At 50.2% G+C, this 19,933-nt stretch overlaps 8 protein-coding genes and 1 long non-coding RNA gene across 16 annotated transcripts; 5 read left to right on the top strand and 4 right to left on the bottom strand.

Annotated features, from left to right (window-relative positions):
- Positions 1–321: 321 nt before the first annotated feature.
- LOC9636204 (leucine-rich repeat extensin-like protein 3) lies at positions 322–953 on the bottom strand. Its single transcript, XM_024684862.1, has 2 exons — positions 790–953; positions 322–730 (listed from the first exon to the last, which is right to left on the bottom strand). Exons 1-2 carry the CDS (start codon positions 951–953, stop codon positions 370–372), a joined length of 525 nt encoding a protein of 174 aa, XP_024540630.1. The 3' UTR covers positions 322–369.
- A 1,378-nt stretch (positions 954–2,331) lies between these two features.
- Positions 2,332–5,823, top strand: LOC9636205 (phospholipase D delta). Its single transcript, XM_002979698.2, has 8 exons — positions 2,332–3,615; positions 3,692–3,808; positions 3,872–4,066; positions 4,172–4,408; positions 4,467–4,832; positions 4,893–5,051; positions 5,108–5,308; positions 5,392–5,823. Exons 1-8 carry the CDS (start codon positions 2,446–2,448, stop codon positions 5,689–5,691), a joined length of 2,745 nt encoding a protein of 914 aa, XP_002979744.2. The 5' UTR covers positions 2,332–2,445; the 3' UTR covers positions 5,692–5,823.
- LOC112349778 lies at positions 3,789–4,253 on the bottom strand. Its single transcript, XR_002993510.1, has 3 exons — positions 4,150–4,253; positions 3,952–4,085; positions 3,789–3,885 (listed from the first exon to the last, which is right to left on the bottom strand). It is a non-coding gene; the product is annotated as an uncharacterized LOC112349778 (long non-coding RNA).
- On the bottom strand, positions 5,730–6,948 carry LOC9635833 (B-box zinc finger protein 18). Of its 5 annotated transcripts, none has more exons than XM_024684859.1 (5): positions 6,613–6,946; positions 6,438–6,534; positions 6,239–6,354; positions 5,963–6,187; positions 5,730–5,903 (listed from the first exon to the last, which is right to left on the bottom strand). In XM_024684859.1, exons 1-5 carry the CDS (start codon positions 6,703–6,705, stop codon positions 5,823–5,825), a joined length of 612 nt encoding a protein of 203 aa, XP_024540627.1. In that variant the 5' UTR covers positions 6,706–6,946; the 3' UTR covers positions 5,730–5,822. The 5 variants fall into 5 exon arrangements, with proteins under 5 accessions (XP_024540627.1, XP_024540625.1, XP_024540623.1 ...); XM_024684857.1 differs by having other exon boundaries at positions 6,438–6,847; positions 6,889–6,934; XM_002979844.2 differs by having other exon boundaries at positions 5,733–5,903; positions 5,963–6,166; positions 6,613–6,944.
- A 226-nt stretch (positions 6,949–7,174) lies between these two features.
- On the top strand, positions 7,175–9,181 carry LOC9649579. The gene has a single exon (XM_002979699.2). The coding sequence runs from the start codon at positions 7,175–7,177 to the stop codon at positions 9,179–9,181; it is 2,007 nt and encodes a 668-aa protein (XP_002979745.2).
- Positions 9,182–10,560: 1,379 nt separating this feature from the next.
- On the top strand, positions 10,561–11,306 carry LOC9635834 (peptidyl-prolyl cis-trans isomerase CYP20-1). The gene has a single exon (XM_002979700.2). It carries the CDS (start codon positions 10,588–10,590, stop codon positions 11,200–11,202), a length of 615 nt encoding a protein of 204 aa, XP_002979746.1. The 5' UTR covers positions 10,561–10,587; the 3' UTR covers positions 11,203–11,306.
- Positions 11,307–13,291: 1,985 nt separating this feature from the next.
- On the top strand, positions 13,292–14,786 carry LOC9635835 (copper chaperone for superoxide dismutase, chloroplastic/cytosolic). 4 transcript variants are annotated; one of them, XM_024684854.1, is made up of 6 exons: positions 13,292–13,579; positions 13,758–13,790; positions 13,849–13,917; positions 13,975–14,109; positions 14,175–14,392; positions 14,445–14,786. In XM_024684854.1, the coding sequence occupies exons 3-6, from the start codon at positions 13,854–13,856 to the stop codon at positions 14,676–14,678; spliced, it is 651 nt and encodes a 216-aa protein (XP_024540622.1). In that variant the 5' UTR covers positions 13,292–13,579; positions 13,758–13,790; positions 13,849–13,853; the 3' UTR covers positions 14,679–14,786. The 4 variants fall into 4 exon arrangements, with proteins under 4 accessions (XP_024540622.1, XP_024540619.1, XP_024540620.1 ...); XM_024684851.1 differs by having other exon boundaries at positions 13,293–13,579; positions 13,722–13,790; positions 13,845–13,917; XM_024684852.1 differs by having other exon boundaries at positions 13,293–13,579; positions 13,845–13,917.
- A 210-nt stretch (positions 14,787–14,996) lies between these two features.
- Positions 14,997–15,921, top strand: LOC112349770. Its single transcript, XM_024684810.1, has 3 exons — positions 14,997–15,308; positions 15,405–15,518; positions 15,593–15,921. The coding sequence occupies exons 1-3, from the start codon at positions 14,997–14,999 to the stop codon at positions 15,677–15,679; spliced, it is 513 nt and encodes a 170-aa protein (XP_024540578.1). The 3' UTR covers positions 15,680–15,921.
- Positions 15,922–17,082: 1,161 nt separating this feature from the next.
- On the bottom strand, positions 17,083–19,345 carry LOC112349777. Its single transcript, XM_024684850.1, has 3 exons — positions 19,115–19,345; positions 17,795–19,057; positions 17,083–17,732 (listed from the first exon to the last, which is right to left on the bottom strand). Exons 1-3 carry the CDS (start codon positions 19,295–19,297, stop codon positions 17,226–17,228), a joined length of 1,953 nt encoding a protein of 650 aa, XP_024540618.1. The 5' UTR covers positions 19,298–19,345; the 3' UTR covers positions 17,083–17,225.
- Between the last annotated feature and the right edge of the window lie 588 nt (positions 19,346–19,933).

Raw genomic sequence — 19,933 nt, forward strand, 5'->3', positions numbered from 1 at the left:
AGACTAAAAGATATAGACACAAACCAAAGATTACAAAATGATGTGATAATAAAATTGAATTCAATAATATTAAGTGTGGTGTTCCTTTTATATTTCAGTTTATTTCTAGTAAAATTTAATTAGAAAAGCCTTAAAGCTATTCTTTGTTCGTCCAAAAAACTAATCCTGATTATTAAAGGTATGAATTCTGGAGCAGCAGAGACAAGCATATCGAGAGAGCTGCTGCAAGTGAAAATGCATCATGTCTGAAGGACTAGTCAAACAATGTTACATTAAGTCGCTGGAAACATCAAGAACAGAGACCAAGCTAAAATTTCTACATTTTTCTCATATTTGTAGAAAAACTTTATTTCCAAGGGAAGAACACAACTAACATTTACCTTTCTTACATGGAGGCGGTGGAGGTGGTGGTGATCGTCTCGGCGGCGGGGGTGGCGGTGATCGTCTCGGCGGTGGGGGTGGCGGTGATCGTCTTGGCGGCGGGGGTGGCGGCGGCGGGGGTGGCAGTGATCGTCTTGGCGGTGGAGGTGGCGGTGATCGTCTAGGCGGTGGAGGTGGGGGTGATCGTCTAGGCGGCAAGTTGCAATCCACCAGAGGGAGAATTCCAAACGAGAGGACTGTTGATGGGCCACAAACAGTAGTGTTCTTGGTGAGAATTGTGGAACCGTTTATGGACATGGAACAGGCAGCTCCAAAGAATGTGATTCCAGGCTCCTCTGTGAAAATAAAGCTGCCCAAAACACAAATTTTTTTATCATCCATCTCACAAGAGAATACATTTGTTCTCACTTATATCCAAAGACAGGAAGAACAGGAAAGCACTGTGCTGGAGTTGAGAAATTTGTCAGCACTGTGGTGCATGTTGGGTCTCCATAGATTTCATACGTGCTAGCAGCAGCCAAACCAGTAGATATTGCAAGAAACAAGGTGATAAAAGTGCTCCATGTGGCCATCTCTTCTTTTCTACTCAATGCTAAGATTGAGGTCTTTTTAAGAGGTTTTTATAGCTGGAAACTTTGAGACTGGTCTAGCTACAAGCTTAATTTTTTCTTCTTGATTTGATGCTATGATGCACCTAGAACAAGCAACTAGTTGATTTGATTAAAAAACAATTATTGGTGATCACTTCCTTTCCACAAACAATCGTCAAGATTGTTGGTTAACCTTGCAAGATTGGATCTTATCATTTTGCGCATATATAAGTTTGCCAGAGCAGTGATCTTCATCTCATTGTCTTTAAAGATGTCAAAGAGGTCTTCCCTGTTTCCAACGCTGCTCATGCTTGTAATCTTCTCATTTGGCTACATTGCAATGGTCAAGAGCGAGAGCTATTTCAAGATCTATCTAGCACCTGGAGCTTGTAACTTGGATCTAAACACCGCCACCAATTTCTCCCAGCCTGCACAGTGCTTCCCAGCACCACCAGCGTTTGGCTACAAGTTTATCTTTGACAAGGAGCCAGGGATCCTCTACTCCACACTGGCTTGCTCTTTTGGCAATGGAAGTAGCGTGCTCACACAAACCACAACGGAATGTAATCCCATAGCAAACACCACCCTTGCATTTGGAATCATCCCACTCTCTAGCTGCAGAGCTGTGTAAGTGTTCTCATCATAAAGTATCAACGAATAAAAGCTTTAGAAAACCACTCCAAGAGATTTACAAGAGAAATCAGTGTGTGCTCTACCAAGAAATCAAAGCTTGTGAAGATTGTTTGGGAAAGAAATCTACAAAGAGTAAAATGAGTTTTGTGCCAAGAGTAACTTCCTTCTTTTTCTTCTTGGATTCGTTGATATGAAAGGTGCAATGCTTGGTGCGTGAAAGCTTGTGCTTTAATTCAAACAAAAGGCAGCCAGAGCGATCGGGTACGTTCCAATCCAAGATTCCAGAGATTCCCTTTGGCCGATCCTCTCTCCAGATGGATGATATTTTGTACCATCTTTAATGGCGATGATCTTGTGAGAGCCAAGGACAAAGCGACTGGCGCTCTTCATGTCTTCCTCATGCCCCCACCACACGCCTGCCAGCCACCAAGCATTCCAAGTGTGTGCTGATGGCCCTCCAAGATTCCGGGCTCTAGAAGTACTTCCATTCACTTGCTCACTCCCAAAATTCTCGACTTGGGCGATCTCTCGGCGATCCGGCAAGAGCCCACTACGCATTCCCGCCTCCCTCGACGTGGGCTCGATCGATTCCATCGCAGTTTTGCTTCCTGGCAGCAATTCTGGAGCTAATACGTGCAAAGAGTGGCAAGAAAAGCTAGCTCGATTGCGGCGCTTGGGCGCCCTCTTCCGGCGATTCTGGGAGAAACCCACGTCGCATTCCCGCCGATCCCGACGTGGGTCGGATCGATCCCATCGATTCCTCTTCGATCGACTCGGTCAAATGCCAAGAATATAGGAGGTGCTCGATTGGGCCTCCAATTCCGGATCTAGGGCGGGCGCGATGGGCGACCAGATCCGCGATGACGACGGCAAGCCGCTGGGATGGAGCATTCCCGCGCACCCGGACGAGGGAGACGGCGCGATCAACTCCCGGGCAGTGCGATTCAAGGACGCGGGCACCAGCGATGGCGAATTCGAGGTAAAGCACGAGAATGTGGAGCAGCACCAGCAAGAACAGCAACGCCCACCCGCCGGCGGTGGCGATCACTTCGCCTCCTTCCCTTCCAGCGATCTGGGCAAGATGGAGGACGTCTCCTTGGGCGCCAGCTCCCCGAAGGTCTGCCTCCTCTACGGCACGGTGGAGCTGGAGATCATCGAGGCCAAGTCGCTGCCCAACATGGATTGGTTCTCGGAGAGGGCCAGCCAGTGCTTCTCCATCCTGGGCGGCCTCCAGACAATGTGTGCCAAGCCCAAGGACAAGCTCGCCCACCATCGCCACAAGATCACGAGCGATCCATACGTGGTTTTCAGCCTGGGCGACGCCATCCTCGCCAAGACCAAGGTGATCAGCAACAGCCAAATTCCACACTGGGGCGAGCGCTTCCAGCTCCACGTCGCTCACTCGGTCCCCGAGGTGTTGCTCACGGTCAAAGACAACGATGTGTTTGGCGCGCAAGTGATCGGCGGCGTCAAGATCCCGGCTCACCGCATCGCCAGCGGCCCCGCGATCGTGGAGACGTGGTTTGACGTCGTTGGATCGGGTGGCAAGCCTGTGAAGCAAGGCGCGCAGCTCAAGATCTCGATCAAGTATACTCCAGTGGAGCAAGACAAGAACTACCAGCACGGAGTTGGAGCCGAGGGCGCGGTTCCTCGGACTTACTTCCCGCTTCGCAAGGGCTGCTCGGTCAAGCTCTACCAGGACGCGCACTGCCCGGACGGTGGTCTTCCGGAGATCACGCTCGAGGGTGGCGGAGCTTACGAGCATGGCAAGTGCTGGGAGGATATCTGCCAGGCCATTCTCGAGGCTCACCACCTTGTGTATATCGCGGGCTGGTCGGTCTTCCACAAGGTGAAGATCGTCCGGGAGCCTGAGAATCACAAGAAGTTTAGCAATGACATCGCGAATCTCACACTCGGGGAGCTGCTCAAGAGGAAGGCCGCCGAGGGAGTTCGCGTGTTGCTGCTGGTGTGGGACGATAAGACCTCGCATCACACTCCGTTGTTCACGACGGTAAGAAAGAAAAATCTCTTTTTTTTCTCTTTGTTCTTGCGAGATTGCTGGAAGTTAACGTCGCTGTGAGTTGCAGGAAGGAGTGATGGGTACCTATGACGAGGAGACGAAGAAGTTCTTCCGGCACTCGGCGGTGCGATGCGTGCTCTCCCCTCGCTATGGCGATTCCAAAATGAGTTGGCTCAAGCAAAGGGTGAGACTTCGCGGCTTTTGTCTTTTTCTTTCCTTTTGACTCTTCGTCTCGATCTTTTCCCAGGTTGTCGGAACGTTCTACACGCACCACCAAAAGCTCGTTATTGTCGACAGCCAAGGACGAGGAAACAATCGTAAGCTTACGTCTTTCATAGGTGGGCTGGACCTCGCGCAAGGACGATACGACACGCCTGAGCATCCGTTGTTCAAAACGCTTGGCAGCATCCACAGGGACGACTACCACAACCCGACTTTCACTGTAAGCAAAAGAACACATCCTTCTTTACAGTAGTGTTAGCAGAAAAGCATACTTTTTTTGCTTCTTTGTTGCTCGATGCTTACGTTGGTTGAGCTGGAAAACCAGGGAACGATCGATCATGGTGGTCCAAGGCAGCCGTGGCACGACCTCCACTGCCGGATAGACGGCCCGGCAGCGTACGACGTGCTCACAAACTTTGCTCAGCGCTGGAGAAAGGCCGCGACATGGCACGAGGATGCTATGATCGAGATCGACAGGATTTCCTGGATTCTCAGCCCAAACGATGGCGACCAGGCCTTGATGGTCACGGAGCTGAACGATCCTGAAACATGGAACGTCCAGGTAAGTGACAAAGAGAAGGCTTTAGAGAAAGAACGAACTTACACGTCGTGTGATGCAGGTCTTTCGCTCCATCGACTCTGGATCCGTGAAAGGATTTCCCAAAGAACCAGCAGACTGCCAGAAGCAAAACTTGGTGACGCTCAAAAACGTTGCCATCGACACGAGCATCCACACGGCGTACGTGGAGCGCATTCGCTCGGCCCAGCACTTTATCTACATCGAGAACCAGTACTTCCTGGGCTCGTCGTATGCCTGGCCAGACTATAAGAAGGGTGGCGCGACTCATATGATCCCCATGGAGCTCGCTCTCAAGGTGGCCTCCAAGATCAGAAGTGGCGACCCGTTCGCCGTCTATGTTGTCATTCCAATGTGGCCGGAGGGCGTCCCTGACAGTGCCACCGTCCAGGAAATCCTCTACTTCCAGGTAAAACAATCCCATTCTCGAGTGTTCTTCACGTTGTCACTGACTTGGATGCTGGATCAGAGCCAAACGATGAAGATGATGTACAAGATCATCGCACAGGCCTTGAACGAAGTTGGCAGTGGCAACCATCCCACGGACTATCTCAACTTCTACTGCCTTGCAAACCGGGAGGAGCGAAGCGAACCAGGAACCATGGCACCAGCCGAGAAATCCACACAGGTAACACTTCTTTCTTCCCCGAAAAACTCTTGAGAACTTTGCGCCTCCTCGTCCAGTGGTACGCTCAAAAGTACAAGCGCTTCATGATCTACATCCACTCCAAAGGAATGATCGTCGACGACGAGTACGTGATCATCGGCTCGGCCAACATCAACCAGCGTTCCATGGACGGTTCCAGGGACACCGAGCTTGCCATGGGAGCTTATCAGCCCCACTATACTTGGGCTCACAAGAAACACTCCCATCCTTTCGGCCAGGTAGCTTTGAAGTTCTTTCTCATTGCTTGCTTGTCACTGCAACGCTCCCTGTTCCTCCTGTTCTTCTTGTATTCTCTGTCCAGGTTTATGGATACCGAGCTTCTCTCTGGGCCGAGCACCTCGGAGACTTCGATCCAGCTTTGTTCAACGATCCCTCTGATATAAGATGCGTCCACAAAGTGAACGAGATTGCTCAAGGTAACTGGAAGCAGTTTGTGTCCGAGGAGCCGTCCGACATGAAGGGCCACCTTATGAGCTATCCCATGAGCGTCCAGGTGAACGGCGAGATCAAGCCCATCGCCGGCAACGAGAGCTTTCCCGACGTTGCTGGTCAAGTTCTCGGCCAGCACTCCATCAACTTGCCCGACAACTTGACTGGATGAGAAACTGGTCTCAAATGTGAAACATTTTTGTGAATAGCTTGTACCGTTCGACGACTTCTTTTGATTTCTTTCCTGTACTGAAATGTTGCACAGCTGCCATGTCATACAAATACACAACTTTAGAAAACGTCTCACGACTTGGCCGTTGATGTGATCTCAGGAACTACTCCAGCGCAGTCGTCGCTGCTTCCGGAATCTCTACTTTTCGTGCTCTGGATGGAGCACACAAGATAGAAACTCGTAAGACTTACGCAAAAACTAGCGGGCTTACCTTTGCCGGTTGGCCTTGCAAATGCAAAGGCCTGGAGTTAAGATCAATCATGTGCGTGTCGCCCTTGGATTGATCGGCATCGCCGACGGCTATAGCAACGGCGGGAGCATCACTGTTGTTTGATTTCGTCAACGCGATCCTCTTAGTCGGGTGGTAATGGTTTTGTCCGCGGTGATCGTTTGATTGTACACCAGCATCTTCAGGCTGAGATTTACAAGTAGCAAGCTGTAAGAAACTGTCAAACAACTACCGCGAAGCTAAAAGTCCGGTGATTACCTCCACCCTCTGTCCCAGCATGAGGTATCTTTCGTGCGTTTTCTTCCCTCCGGTATGTACATCCATGTCGCATTGCAAGCACAGTGACGTTCCATCAATGCCACAGTAGAAAAAAGCTACGAGCCAAGTCACTTTAGCCAGAAACAAAAGGCAAAACCCCAAAGAAAAAACGAAAAAGTGAGGCTTTCGATGACTTTACCAGGAGCGCTCTCGCAGATATCACACCGAGGCACCGCTCGTGCCTCCGCGAGCTGCAAACGAACGTGGCGGCTAGCTAGCTTGTTACATCCGTGCACCTGAAAGAAAGAAACCAAGAGATTAGTTTCTTCCAATCGCGAGAGTGAGCGAGGAAAGCAAGAAAGAAAAAGAGGCACCTTTTCATCGCACTTGGAGCACAGCGCAGCCTCGTCTGCCGCACAAAAGAGCCTGGCTGGAGCTGATTCGCAGACATCGCACAAGGTCCGCATTATTCTTCTACAGCTCTCTAGCCGCGAGAATCCACTCAATCTCAATGGATTCTCGCTACATTCTTGCGGCAAATCAAAATCCCTGCCATTCTTCACAGCGTTTCTAGCTCGCGGTAGCGCTCCTCGTCGCCACGATCTCGACCTGGAAATGGTAATGCCGCGAAGAGCATCGATCGATCGTACCTCGCAGCGCTTGCCCGGATCTCCAAACCCTACTCTTTGTTACTCGCGAAACTTTATTTACCGCCTAATCTCCCCAGGCTGCTTTTCGGCCACCAGTATAGGTCCCACGTGGGCATCGCGAATCTGTGGTCACGGACCCGCCAAGTGGCAGCTGACGTAGGCATAAAATGTAGGTATCTTTGCTCTTATCCATTGATTTGAAACGGATATCTTTTACCCTTAAGCGATTCTCCACCTGACACGTGGACGGTTAGGGTATACTAGGGTTCTGGGTTTTAGGGCGGGGATGAGAGCTCGCGGGAGGATATGGAGGTTCTACGCCTCCCAGGCGGGAATGGCGCCGCACAGGTCGAAAGATCCAGTGCCAGTGCTTGGTCCGCCTGCTCTAGGCAAGCAAAAGATTCTAGATCTTCTCAAGTTTCGGCCGATCGATTTTGCGGAGATCCAGAAATCGCTCCGGGAGAATGCCGAGGAGGCGGCCAAGGTCAAGAATGGCGAGAACAAGGTGGAATTCAGTGGCCGGAGCTTGCTGGGGACGCTCTCCCGCGACGCCGGGATCATCAAGGATGGAATGCGGGTGTCGAGCGCCATCGCCGAGAGGAGCGATGGCGATTTCGTCTACTTGCTGGTGAGTAACTTCGCGCTGTCATCGACCACGGTGGAGGAGGTGAGGATGCATTTCCCCAAGGGCGCCAGAGTGAAGATCAAGCACCCGCGAGCGCTGTGCACGGCCAAAGGGAGAGTGATCATCGAGATCCACAACCCCATGTACATCGACTTCTTGGGGATCGAAGTTCCAGATGGTCTCACCGTGGAGAAGATCTGGGAAGAAGCGTCGGCTGCTCTAGAGAAGAAGGATTACGTCCGAGCGATCCACCTCCTCACGAGGTGTATCGACGAGGAGGGATACAAGAACAAGGTGGAAGCTCTTTCCAAGCGCTGCCAGGCATGGCTGGGATTAAACTGCTACGAGAGAGCGTTCGAAGACGCCAAGCGAGCACACGTCGTGGATTCCACTCACAGGCACACGTACCTCCTCAAAGGCCAACTTTTTCTCGGCCTCCAGAAGTTCCGAGCAGCGCTGGACAGCTTCTACCGATCGGGCCTCGCGGATGACGACACCATGAAGCGGTGTGCTCGGTTGATCGAGCAGCGAGACACTGGCAACTACGAGCTGCGAGAGTTCATCCTCGGCAAGAGCAAAGCTCCCGAAGTTGGCGACTATCTCGGCCCCGTGAGGATGGGAATGGCGGCCGACGAGGAGAAAGGCCGGGGCTTGTTCGCGACCGAGGAGATCAAAGCCGGGCAGCTTCTGCTCGTCTGGAACGCGGCGGCAGTGGCACCGCGGGAGGATTTGCCGGCAAAGTTGATGAGGAAGTGCTTGACGTCGAGGAAGAGCTTGTTCCAGTTCTTGGGACTAGACAGCGAGCTGGCGATGGAGATGGGATTGTTCAAGCCGACAAACGTTCTCATCCACGACCAGCAGCAAGACTACATCTGGTTCGACGCCGTGCCCGCCATTGCCAAGCTTTGCTCGAGCTACGCCTTCCAGATCGAGGACAAGCCCGAGAGTCCGATGGGACTGTGGACACTCCCGGCGCTCATCAACCATTCCTGCGTCCCTAACGTGTCGCAGCAGATGGTTGGAACCGCGCTGTTCGTGAGAGCCGCCAGGAACATCCGAGCCGAGGAAGAACTCACGCTCCCTTACATGGACGTGAAGAAGCCGCTGGACGAGCGCATGTACTGGACGGACAGCCGCTGGGGATTCACTTGCAAGTGTCTCCGGTGTCGGGTGGAAGCTCGGCTGCACGCTCAGAGGCCGGAGTTCCCGTGCTTCCACGCAAGAATGAGAGAAGCAGCCAAGAGGAAAGATCGAGCGGAGGCTCTGGAGGAGCTGCGAAGGATTGCAGTGGAAGTGGAGGATCAAATCGCCACCTTGGCTTCTCCGGTGGAGAGAGACTGGGTGAGAACGTCGTACTACTTGGCTTACAGGGCCGGTCTTCTCGAGAGATCGTCGGACAGTCCGGCGAAGTTGAGCTCGCGAGTGAGCGCGTACCAGATGATGGCCGCGTTGCATGCGACGTGTCCCGGGTATGGGATTGTCCGGGAGATGGTTGCTCTCGCCAAGAGCGCGCTGCCATCGCCGGGCATGGAAGCCATCTCGGAGAAGTCGCGATTGCTCATCGAGAAAGAGTTCCTTTGCGTGCTCGGGGAGCAAAAGCGCGAGTTTTTGGACGTGTTCGTGGACGAGCTCCTCAAGGGGGCCGACTTTGACATCCTGAGAACCTGAGAAACAACTGTTCACAGAATCCCGAGAACTTTGGAAGAAAGAACCTTCCCGTAAAGGAATGTCCGAGAACAACAGCGCGATTTGAGAAGACAAGGCAAGAGAATCTCGGAGAAAACCGCGAGATGAATGAGAATTTGACAAACCCAAGTTCCTGGAAAGGAGCCGAGCTTGACAATTCTACAAGAACTTGGACAAACGAGGAAGAAAAAAGCGATTTTGACATAAATTTGGTGGAAGATTTTACACTGGGCTGCCGTGGACGGCTCTCCAATCTACTCGAGCAGCAATAGCAGCAGTAACAACGAATCTCAAACTCGTATGACCGTAGCGAGCGGCGAGAGATAGAACACAGACTTTAGAACCAAATTCTAGGAAGAAAAAAGCGATTTTGATATAAATTTCGTGGAAGATTTTACACTACGGCTCTCCAATCTACTCGAGCAGCAACAGCAGCAGTAACAACGAATCTCAAACTCGTATGAGCGTAGCGAGCGGCGAGAGATAGAACACAAACTTTAGAACCAAACCAAAGTCAAAGATCACTCCAGCCTCGATTCACTTGCCTTCCTCGCTTGCCTTGGCCACCACCACACCACTGGAAATCACCGCGGACGAGACCCGGCACACCACCATCTCGTGCTGCTGCTCGATCAAAGTCTCGGTTTTGGCGATGGTGGCGGCGGCGATGGCCGTCCCGGACGATGCTGGGCGAGGAGGAGGAGCCGTGGAGGTCGAGGAGGAGGAGGGCGATGGGTGTGGCGGCCGCGGTGGGCTGAGAGGCTTGGGGAAGTGGAGATGGTTGAAGACGCTGAAATCGTCGTAGCAATTGGTGGCGGTGGCGGTGGCGGTGGGCGGCTTGGCGGCGCTCCTCCTCGTCGGGCTCGTCTTGTAGAATGGATCATAGAAAGTGTTCCTGTTGTTACTTCCCCCCTGTGACATTGCTACTGCCATGATCTTGCTCCAAGCGCTCGGCTCTCCTCTTCCCCTCTTTCTCCTCTCTAGAAATTCTCAACGCCCTTTGCCCTGTCGATCGAAAGCTCTGGAACCAATCCAATCCGATGATCTGTCGCGAAAGCGCGATCGATCGCGCCGAGGGGCGCGAGCGCTGCGATTCCCGGCAACCACCCTGGTGGATCGATCCAGCCAGGAGTTCTTTCCAGGCGCTTGGACGACAGAGATCTCCCCGTTAAATGCGAAGACGGCCCTTCCAAACGGTGCACGAAAGCATCTCTGGGGGGAGGTTCGCATATCCTTACCGTGCACGTGGCGCGCATCCGGCCGTCTACAGTATGCTCGCGTGGTGGGCAATGATTTGCCAGGCCGTCCACGTGGCGCGTTGTTATTGGTTACAGACGTGGCTGGAGCTCTTTTAGGGCTCTACCGCTAGGTCGGAGGGCTTTCCGGCGATGGAGGCTCTCAAGATCGTGTCGCTGGCGCTCGCATTGTCGGCGCTGTGGATCTCCCCCGCCGCCGCGAAGAAGCAGGAGAAGAATCTCGAGGAGATCACGCACAAGGTGTTCTTCGATGTGGAGATCGGCGGCAAGCCGGCGGGGCGCGTCGTCATGGGGCTCTACGGCAAGGCGGTGCCCAAGACAGCGGAGAATTTCCGGGCGCTGTGCACGGGCGAGAAAGGTACTGGATCGCAGGGCAAGGCGCTCCACTTCAAGGGCTCCGCGTTCCATCGGATCATCCCCAGCTTCATGATCCAGGGGGGCGATTTCACGCACGGCAATGGCATGGGCGGGGAGTCGATCTACGGCACCAAGTTCGCGGACGAGAATTTCAAGCTCAAGCACACGGGGCCGGGGGTTCTGTCCATGGCCAACGCCGGATCCAACACGAATGGATCCCAGTTCTTCATCACCACCGTCAAGACGAGCTGGCTCGACGGCAAGCACGTCGTGTTTGGCAAGGTGATTAGCGGCATGGACATTGTCTACAAGGTCGAGGCGGAGGGGTCGCAAAGCGGCGCCCCCAAATCCAAAGTCACCATAGCCGACAGTGGCGAGCTTCCACTGTGATAAGCTCTTCTCTTCTTTGATATAAAAATTGGGAATCATCCCTCGAATGTTTTGTAAGATTTATTAGTAACTATTAATTCATGTTTAACATTTTAAGTTGTGTTTACAGTCTGGTGTCATGGATGAGTCTGAGGCCTTGTATAAACAACGGTATGCAGGAATGAATGAGTATGAGGTGAATTGCTAAAATACTTATGATCCTAGATAACATAATTTTGCTCAGGACATCCATTCGCATGTGAAAAATGTGCTCTTGGCCTCAGTACACCCAAAGCCATGCAAAAATTGTGCTTCAAGATCCATGTGAAAAATGTCACACTTTTAACACTTTCAATGAGCTAGAATTTAAAAAGAAAGTATGCACCACTTTTGCGACACTCAAAAAAGCCAGATTATGCAAATACCAATCTCATTTGTTTTCAAACTTCAAGCCGTCCACACATACAGAAGACTTCCCACCATCTGGCAATAAGGAATGTGATGCATCTGTTGTTCCTCAGGTGTCTGAGTGTCTTGTGTCTTGCTGAGATGGAGCACAACTTCCATAGGGGTAGCAGCCTTGTTCAGCTCAACTAACCAAACTTAGCTAGGATCTCTCCCCTTTCTCTGCTGGGAGAGCGGAATTGAGCTGTGCTGCCTATCTTGCCAGATCTCGATGCCTAAGCAAAAATGAGCAGGGCCGAGATCCACCATCTTGAAGCATGGTTGGAGCTCACACTTAGCATGGAAGAAGGTACTCTGGTTTTTCTGAATAAATCTGTGTAAAGACAATGTCAGTCAATAAGCGGGTGAACTGGACAAAATACATTACTAATGGGTATATTATATTTCTAGAATTTATCAAATTTACCAAATTGAACACAAAATTTTGAAAATTCATTATTATCTAATTTCAATCAAATAAAAATAGATATAAATATTCACTCAATAACAACCTTATAAAATACAGAAGGAAACTATGAAGTAATTTACAACAAATTTTCAAATTTAGATTTATTCTCATATTTTTTCAAAGTCAATTTCAAATGAGGAGATAGAAAAAAAACTATTTCATTTAAGTATTTTATAGAGTCACAAGTCATGATAATAAATCTTGGAGGGAACATCTATACTTTAAAAAAACTGATTTCAAACTAATATTTATTAAAAAGAGTGTTAAATAGTTTTTTTAAAATAATCCCTAATTTATTTGTGTAAATATAATTACTATTTGGAAAGTTCTTCTCAATCACTATTCAAAACAAAATCACATATTTTAAGCTATACCACTTATTATTTAAAATTTACTTTTTATAAAAGTTTTTAACATATAGAAATGAATAAAGAGGAAATGTAGCTAAAAACATTTGTATGGATTACTTATTTCCTGGCAGTTTATCATAAATAACTATTTTTATATCTTATAAAATACAATTTATAAAACTAATTGTCACATATGATCAATTCAAAAATTGTTGAATAAAAATTCAACTATATTATATATCACAAGTATTAACAGTAGTGTCACATACAATTGTTTTGTAGCATATCATATAAATATTTTTTTTTTTGGAAACTTAAATTACTATTATTTATTTTTCTACTAAATATCTATCTTTAACTAGTGCAACTTGTTGGTTTGCTTAAGCAAACCTGTTGGTAGTGAATATACCTAAAATATGCTTAATTATTTTAGGATATTCTACCATCTAACGGTTGTTATTCATTTAGATTAACCTTGTATTTATAATTTATAAACTTTCTTAAACCTGTTCTAGTATATTCTTTTTTATTCTACAATTTAATTGCCAGAAGATTAATCTTGTGTTTATAAATTACAAACATGTTTATAATTGTAAACTTTATTTGATCAATTAGATTAATTAATAAGAATAATACTACTATTAAGCAAACCAAACATTTGCTACATGCAACCTGTAGCAAATTATTACTATTATTTAAAAAAAGTCTTTGATTATATAAATTGTGGAAAACAGGAAATACATTACCACATTTCTTAATCCCTTTTTCATTAATTTCTTATCTTATCATACATTAATTCATTAGTTCATTGCCAAGTAAACACCAATATTGAATTTTACATTTAAAGTCAAAGAAAGTCAAGATGCTTAGAAATATTCTTGAAATTTTACAACTCTTGTGCTTTCGCGGAAGAAAGAAGGAAAGATCGTTGGCTATGGCCGCTGCTCTCGGGGGTTCCCTAACCCTAGCACCGCGAGTGGCGAGCTCACCGCCTGGGAATCTCGCGCCGGCGAATCTAGTGGGGAAAGCTGGCGCTGGCGCTGGCAGTAGAATCGAGGCGAGGGTTTCCAAGGTAGCTCTGGCTATGGCGGCGGGCTCGCCCGTGGAAGAGGCAGTGCACGCTTCGGTATCAGGGGTAAGATTCTATCGCATTTCTTTTCGCAATTTATCCTCGACACGATGTCGACATTAGCGTGTAGTACAAAGTAGCTCGTAGTAGTACCACTACGACTGTGTCGTGATTTCTCATTGTACTACTCTTTGCATGGCCTTCCTAAATCATCCATTTCTCACTCGCCCCGCGATTGTCACAGGCCACAGGAGGAGAAACTTTGCCGGAGCTCCTGGTGAGAGAGGTTTTTGATCGATCAGGGGATGGAAATTGGTTGATCTTTGCTTAGACAGAGTATATGGTGGACATGAAATGCGAGGGCTGTGTCAAGTCGGTTCGCGGCAAGCTGGAGCCTCTGGAAGGTCGTCTGGAATTCTCTCTTTTTTTCTCTAAAGTGGCTCGTTTTCTTCGCAGTACAGGCGTGAAAGCTGTGACCGTGGATCTGTCTAATCAGGTTGTCCGTGTTCTCGGCACGGCTCCAGTGAAAGCCATCTCCGCGGCACTCGAAGAAACCGGCCGCAGTGCCAGGCTCATCGGACAAGGAAGCTTGGAAGGTGAAGTTTGCTTTCGAGCTGTTGTTAGTGGATTTCCTCGTGAGATTTTTTCTTTCTTTGTGTAGATTTTGGAGTCTCTGCTGCGGTCGTAGAGTTCAAGGGCCCCGAGATCCATGGCGTGGTTCGTTTCGCTCAAGTCTCCATGGAGCTTGCTCGCATCGAAGCTACTTTTACCGGCTTGACTCCCGGCGCTCACGGCTGGTCGATCAACACATATGGTGATCTCACCAGAGGCGCTGCGAGCACCGGAGCCATTTTCAATCCTCAGCAGCAAGACACCGAGGTACACAAAAACATATTTTTTTCGTCTCGACTCATTTGGAAACTTGTCCCAGCCTCTTGGAGATCTTGGAGCTCTTGTAGCTGACGAAACCGGGCGGGCGGACTTCGCAGGAACAAAGACCGGCTTGCGAGTCACGGACTTGATCGGCCGAGCTCTCGCCATCTACGCCACCGCTGACAAATCCGTCCACGGCATCGCCGCCGCCGTAATTGCTCGAAGCGCTGGAGTCGGGGAGAACTACAAGAAGCTGTGCTCTTGCGATGGAACCATCATCTGGGAATCGTGAAGTTCTTGCAAACAAAAAAATTCTTGTAGCTATGATCGACTAGTACAGGAACCTGTGCTCTTGCGATGGAACTATCATTTGAATCGTGAAAGAAGAAAAATTCTCGTAGCTATGATCTTGCGATAGAACTATCATCTGGGAATCGTGAAGTTCTTGCTAAGTGAATCGAAAAAATTGGAGATAGTGTTACTTTAGCTATGATCGAGTGGTACCTTGGCTATAGTAATTTGGATTCCGTGCTTCCGGGGGACAAGATCTTAACTAACCCAGTACGACACCTTCTTGCCTTCACGGCTGTACGGGCGCGCGCGCGAGGAGATGACGGCATATTCTCCGGCGACAGTTTATTCCGTGGCGAGTGTAGAATATGCCGTCTATTTGGACATGACAGCTACCTTGTTCTTCACTCTTTTTTTCTTCCCCTTCTTCGATCGTCGGCGCGGCACCGCATTCGCTGCTAGATCTCACGGGAAGAATCCGAGCTCCGCGAATCCCCCACGCATCTCTCGAATTCTTGGAAGGATTTTGGCGGAGCGATGCGCGTGTAGGGGGAGGGCAATGCGGTGGAGCGCGATCCAGCTGGTGATGGCGCTCGCGCTGCTGTCCACGCGCTGCGATGCGCTCGTCCAGGTATGGGGATTCTGGCTAGCGATCGAGCGCCATGCAGCGGCTAAATCTCTGGAAAGTTCCATTTCTTGGTTCTTTCTTTCGGTCTTTCTCTGGCAGGATGAGAGGATCTCGGTGGGATTGATCAGGAGGCCGGTGGCGTGCGTGTGCGCCGATTCCTCGCGCGCGCCGGTGTGTGGAATCGATGGCCACACCTACACCAGCGCTTGCGTGGTACGTTTTTGGTACCCTCTCGCGATCGGATCGAGCGATTTCCAGCAAGAAACTAACGCGCGATTTTCATACAGGCAGCGTGCCGGGGCGTGGAGGTGAGATCGCGCGGCTCTTGCATTGGAATTCTTGGGAGAAAGAGGCCGAGGAGTTCTCACTCGTGAGTTAAGAGAGAAGAAAAATTCCTTTCTTTCTCTCTCTTGCGTAGGGTCGAATCTCGTGAGTTAAGAGAGGAGAAGAAAAAATTCTCTTTCTTTCTTTCCTCTCTCTCTCTCTCTCTTGCGTAGAGTCGCATCTCGCGACCATTTTGAGGGTTCCACGCTTTCTCCTGTCGCTTTGGAAAAGCGCGGAAGAGAAAGGAAAACTTTGTTCCTTGCGATCTCGATAATCAAGCATCTTTCTTCCACCAAAAGCCAAGACAAAAGAATCTATGAACCCTAATATATACCCCGCCACCTTTTCTTTCCTTGCCTCCATAGCCTCTTTGCAAACATCTATTGCGCAAATCGAATTAAGTTCTAAAAAGAAAAGCAACAAACAAGCTCAAAGCTTAGAATCTATCTGATCAAAGCCTACTCAACTTGGGCAGTAGAGCCGATGCCGAGTTCGGACTGAAAATTGAACGCCTCGCGAACCTCTTCAAGAGTCTTAAATGCATCCAGGTTCAAGTCGTCGTCGTGCCCCACATACGGAGTTCCCTCCAGGTCCTGTTTAACCACAGGGAAGAAAGGCGCCAGCTTGTTGAGGAGAGCAGCCATCCTGCTAATCAGCCCACTGTCCATCACGTTCACAAACCGCTGGTGATCTCGGCAACACTCCACCAAGGGACCAAGCCCAGCCGCGGCAAGGAGGCTGATCACCTCCTCGTTGCTGCAACAGAGCTCCAAATCCACGTCACCGTGGCTGTCCGATGGAGAGCGAGGGAAAGACATAGGCAGCAACTTGAGGACTAGCTTCGTCTGTGATGAGATCGGGATGGAGCGTGAGTCTGGAGAGCACACTCGAAGAATGGTGCTCAGCACCAACGCCTTGGGGGGCCTCACAGGGCTGAGTTTCTCCTCCTCGCTTGCTTCCCACTCAGCCTGCTGAACCATCTTGTGGGCAGCGATGAACATGAAGCGCAAGTAGCATGACCAGTAGTCGCTGCTCCCCATGCTGACATAGTCATAACAATCTTCTTCTTCCTCCTCCTCTGAAACCTCAACTTCCTCCTGCTGCTGCTCTTCGCCCTTCAAAACCTTTGCTTCCCCCTCTTTCTTCTTCTTGAAGAGTGCTTTTCGGCGAGCTTGTAAATGCTCCTTCGCCCAGTCGGGAGCCCTGAAAACGATCCCGCGAGTCATACTACTCTATACTATTCGTAATGCGCTTTACATATAGAAGAGAAACGCCAAGAATAGATAGCTTCAAGCTCAATAATCAAGCTTAATTAAATTAAAATAATCTGGTATATCCATAGTTTGTCTTAAGCTGAAATTAATTAAGTATATTCTTGGTATATATTTTATAATGTGTATGTATACTTGTCCACTACCTGTATACTTGTATGTTTATGTATACAACGTTGTCCTGATGATGAGAATGCGTCATTATTTCAATAGATCAAAAGGATATCTTCTAAGTTTGTCACCACAAAGCAGTCCTATAATCTTGTCATTAACTAGGTACACTCCTTTTATAAAGAATCGACGTATTTTCCCACCATCTTAGCTCTCAGTGAACCATGTCGATGTGAGAACTCAAATCCCGCTCGCTGTGCACGGCCATCCCACAAATCGGGCACAAAACCGAGAGAGACTGCCGGAAACTGGAGGGGATCGATGGCGGCGGCGGCGAGCTCTTTGCTGGAATGCTGCTCGGACCAAAGTGGTCGCTCTCAAAATGCCGGTTGATCGCGGTCACCCCGTCGAAGATCTTGTCGCAAATCGGACACTTCTCACTGGTGGATTCTTCTTCTTCTTCTTCTTCTTCTCTTGGGCCGCTGCTAAGACTTCCAGCACCACCGTGGACTGCTGCTCGATGCAAATTCATGGCCTTCAGCATCACGGCCCGGTGGCAAACGTCACACTCGTCCGTCCGCGAGCCACAGCTGCTCTCGTGCTGGCTCAACCCGTTTAGCCTGTCTCGCAAATCCTTGGCATCGCCCCCGGCTTGTACCACGTCCCCGCAAAATCTACACGTAATCTTTCGCAGTGGACAATCGGTAGCCTTGTGTTTCACCTGAGATTGGAAGAAGATTCTCAAAGTGAGCAAAAGAGAAACAGAAAAGTTCTCGTGCTTACCATGGCCTGCATTTCCAAGACGACTCCACAGTCGCAGCTGTGAGCGACATGGAACACCTCTAAGTGTTTCTGGAGCTCCTCCTGCCGGAAAGCTTCACCGCAACCCGGGCAATGGACGTGCTGGCCCGCCTCCTCCCGCCGAAGAACGATCCCACAGCCCGGATAGCCGCACGGGACGTTGTGACGGATGCAGTAGGCCTCGTGTAGCGGAAGCGTACGCGATGGTATCATCTGCTTGCAATTGCCACAAGTCTCGTAGCCATCCTGGACCATCTTCGCCTCAGCACCTCCAACTCTGTGACCTGCCGCTGGCTTTTCTCTGGATTCCCTCCCCTCCACAGCCAGCGTGAAGCTGGACACGCCTCTAAATCCAAACACCGCGATGCTGTAAACTCCTGGAAGCACCGACGCGCCTGCTAGACTGATAACTTTCGTCCCCGTGTCGTGTGACGACCACTGATGCTCATCTCGCGAGGGAAAAATCACCGGATGAGCAGCAACATAGACGTCGGCATCGCCACCACCGCCACCAACTTGCAGCCGGATCAAGAGCTCCAACTCGTCTTTGCTCGCAGCATCCGCCAGCTTTTGATCGACGCTGAACTTGTAGTACCTGTACTGGCCTTCTTCCACTACACCACTCTCGGCTTTGCCTATGAGAAGTGGCACAATCTTCCCAGGAAAGCTCTCCTTTAGCGGCGCATCCACGTCCACTTCCATGTCCGTCTCGAGCACCGACACTGCCGAGGCCGGCTTGAGCTCCAGCACCAGGAGCCTGTGATCCACGCCCCCAAAGCTGACGCTCAGGACGTCTCCACACGATAGAGCTGCGTGATGGCGGAGCTTCGTCTCCAGCACGGCCTTGTGATTGGGGACGTCGCCAAAGTCGGGGCTCTCCGGCTGGAGCTTGGCATATCTTCCTTTGGGAAGCCTTACGTAGCGAACTCTCACACTGCTTTGCTCGTCACCCTCGAGCAAACCCGCGTTGCTCCAGACGTGCCAAGGCAGCCCCACGAATCCCTCCTCCGCGGTGAATTCCAAAACCCCGCCGTGCGTCGTCGCGATCTGGCTGGAACTCGCATTGTTCGAAATCTCGAAGAACATCGGGCCCTTGTCGATGGCATTCTGGGACGCCAGTACCTCAAAATCCGCGGCAGGCAGCGTGATCTTGTCGCCATCGCCAGGAATCTTGAAAGCTCGAAGAACCCTGCTGTATCGAACCCCATCCCCCAATTCTCGATCCTCCTCGTCTTGCCGCTGGGCCTAGTACCAGGCATCGATCGCAATGAGAAATCCGAAGAGATCAAGAAGAGGACTTACCGCAAGCGCAGCTTCCGCCGCTTCGATCCGGGCCCGGCGCCGAGCTTCCTCGATCGCCTCGTGCTGCCTAGCCGCCGCCTCGCGAGCTCTCCGCTCCCTCTCCAGCCGCGCCCTAGCCCTCTCTTTCTTCTCCGCTTGCTCCCTCTCCCATTTGGCCTTGGCGGCCTTGAGCTCGAAATCCATTGGTGCCTCCCTTGCACCCCAATGAACCCTAAAAGAGCCGTGCCAACGCTGACACGCCCCAGCAAAAAGACGTCGACGAAAAACTACCCGAAACTACTAGAAGTATCGATCAAGACCATGAAACAATAGTTATTCAAATTAATATTCAAGTACATACCTGTTAAACAGTCAGGTTGAGAAAACTAAACTCGCGTTAAGAAAGCAAGAAGCAAGGAAGAAAACTCAAGAGCTTACATTTTAGATTGTTATACACGGTCTCGGCCAGGCGTCCAAAGGTTATGCAAGGAGTGATTCCAGTTACACAACCTGCTCCATGACCCCACTCCAATCTGTAAGGCCAATAGAAAACAAACACTTAGACCACCAGTCTCTAAAGAGCTACATGCTGTGGCTAAAGCACTCTCAAGCATCTCTACAAAGAGGAGAAAGAACTAACTTACAGCTTCCCCGCCATGTTGGTCGCTCCTCTCCCGCTTCTCCACAAACCCTGGAGCTCTTGGGTCTCCATCTCTGGTGCTGGGTGGCCACTGACCACCACGAACATCCCCATGCCACAAAGATCCCACAAAGATCCCTGTTGCTGCCTCTCTTTTTATGATCACCTCTTCTTGTTGAGGAAGAAAAACTTGCTTGAAG

This window comes from Selaginella moellendorffii, unplaced genomic scaffold (genome assembly GCF_000143415.4).
Source record: "Selaginella moellendorffii unplaced genomic scaffold, v1.0 SELMOscaffold_42, whole genome shotgun sequence".
NCBI classification, from domain to species: domain Eukaryota; kingdom Viridiplantae; phylum Streptophyta; class Lycopodiopsida; order Selaginellales; family Selaginellaceae; genus Selaginella; species Selaginella moellendorffii.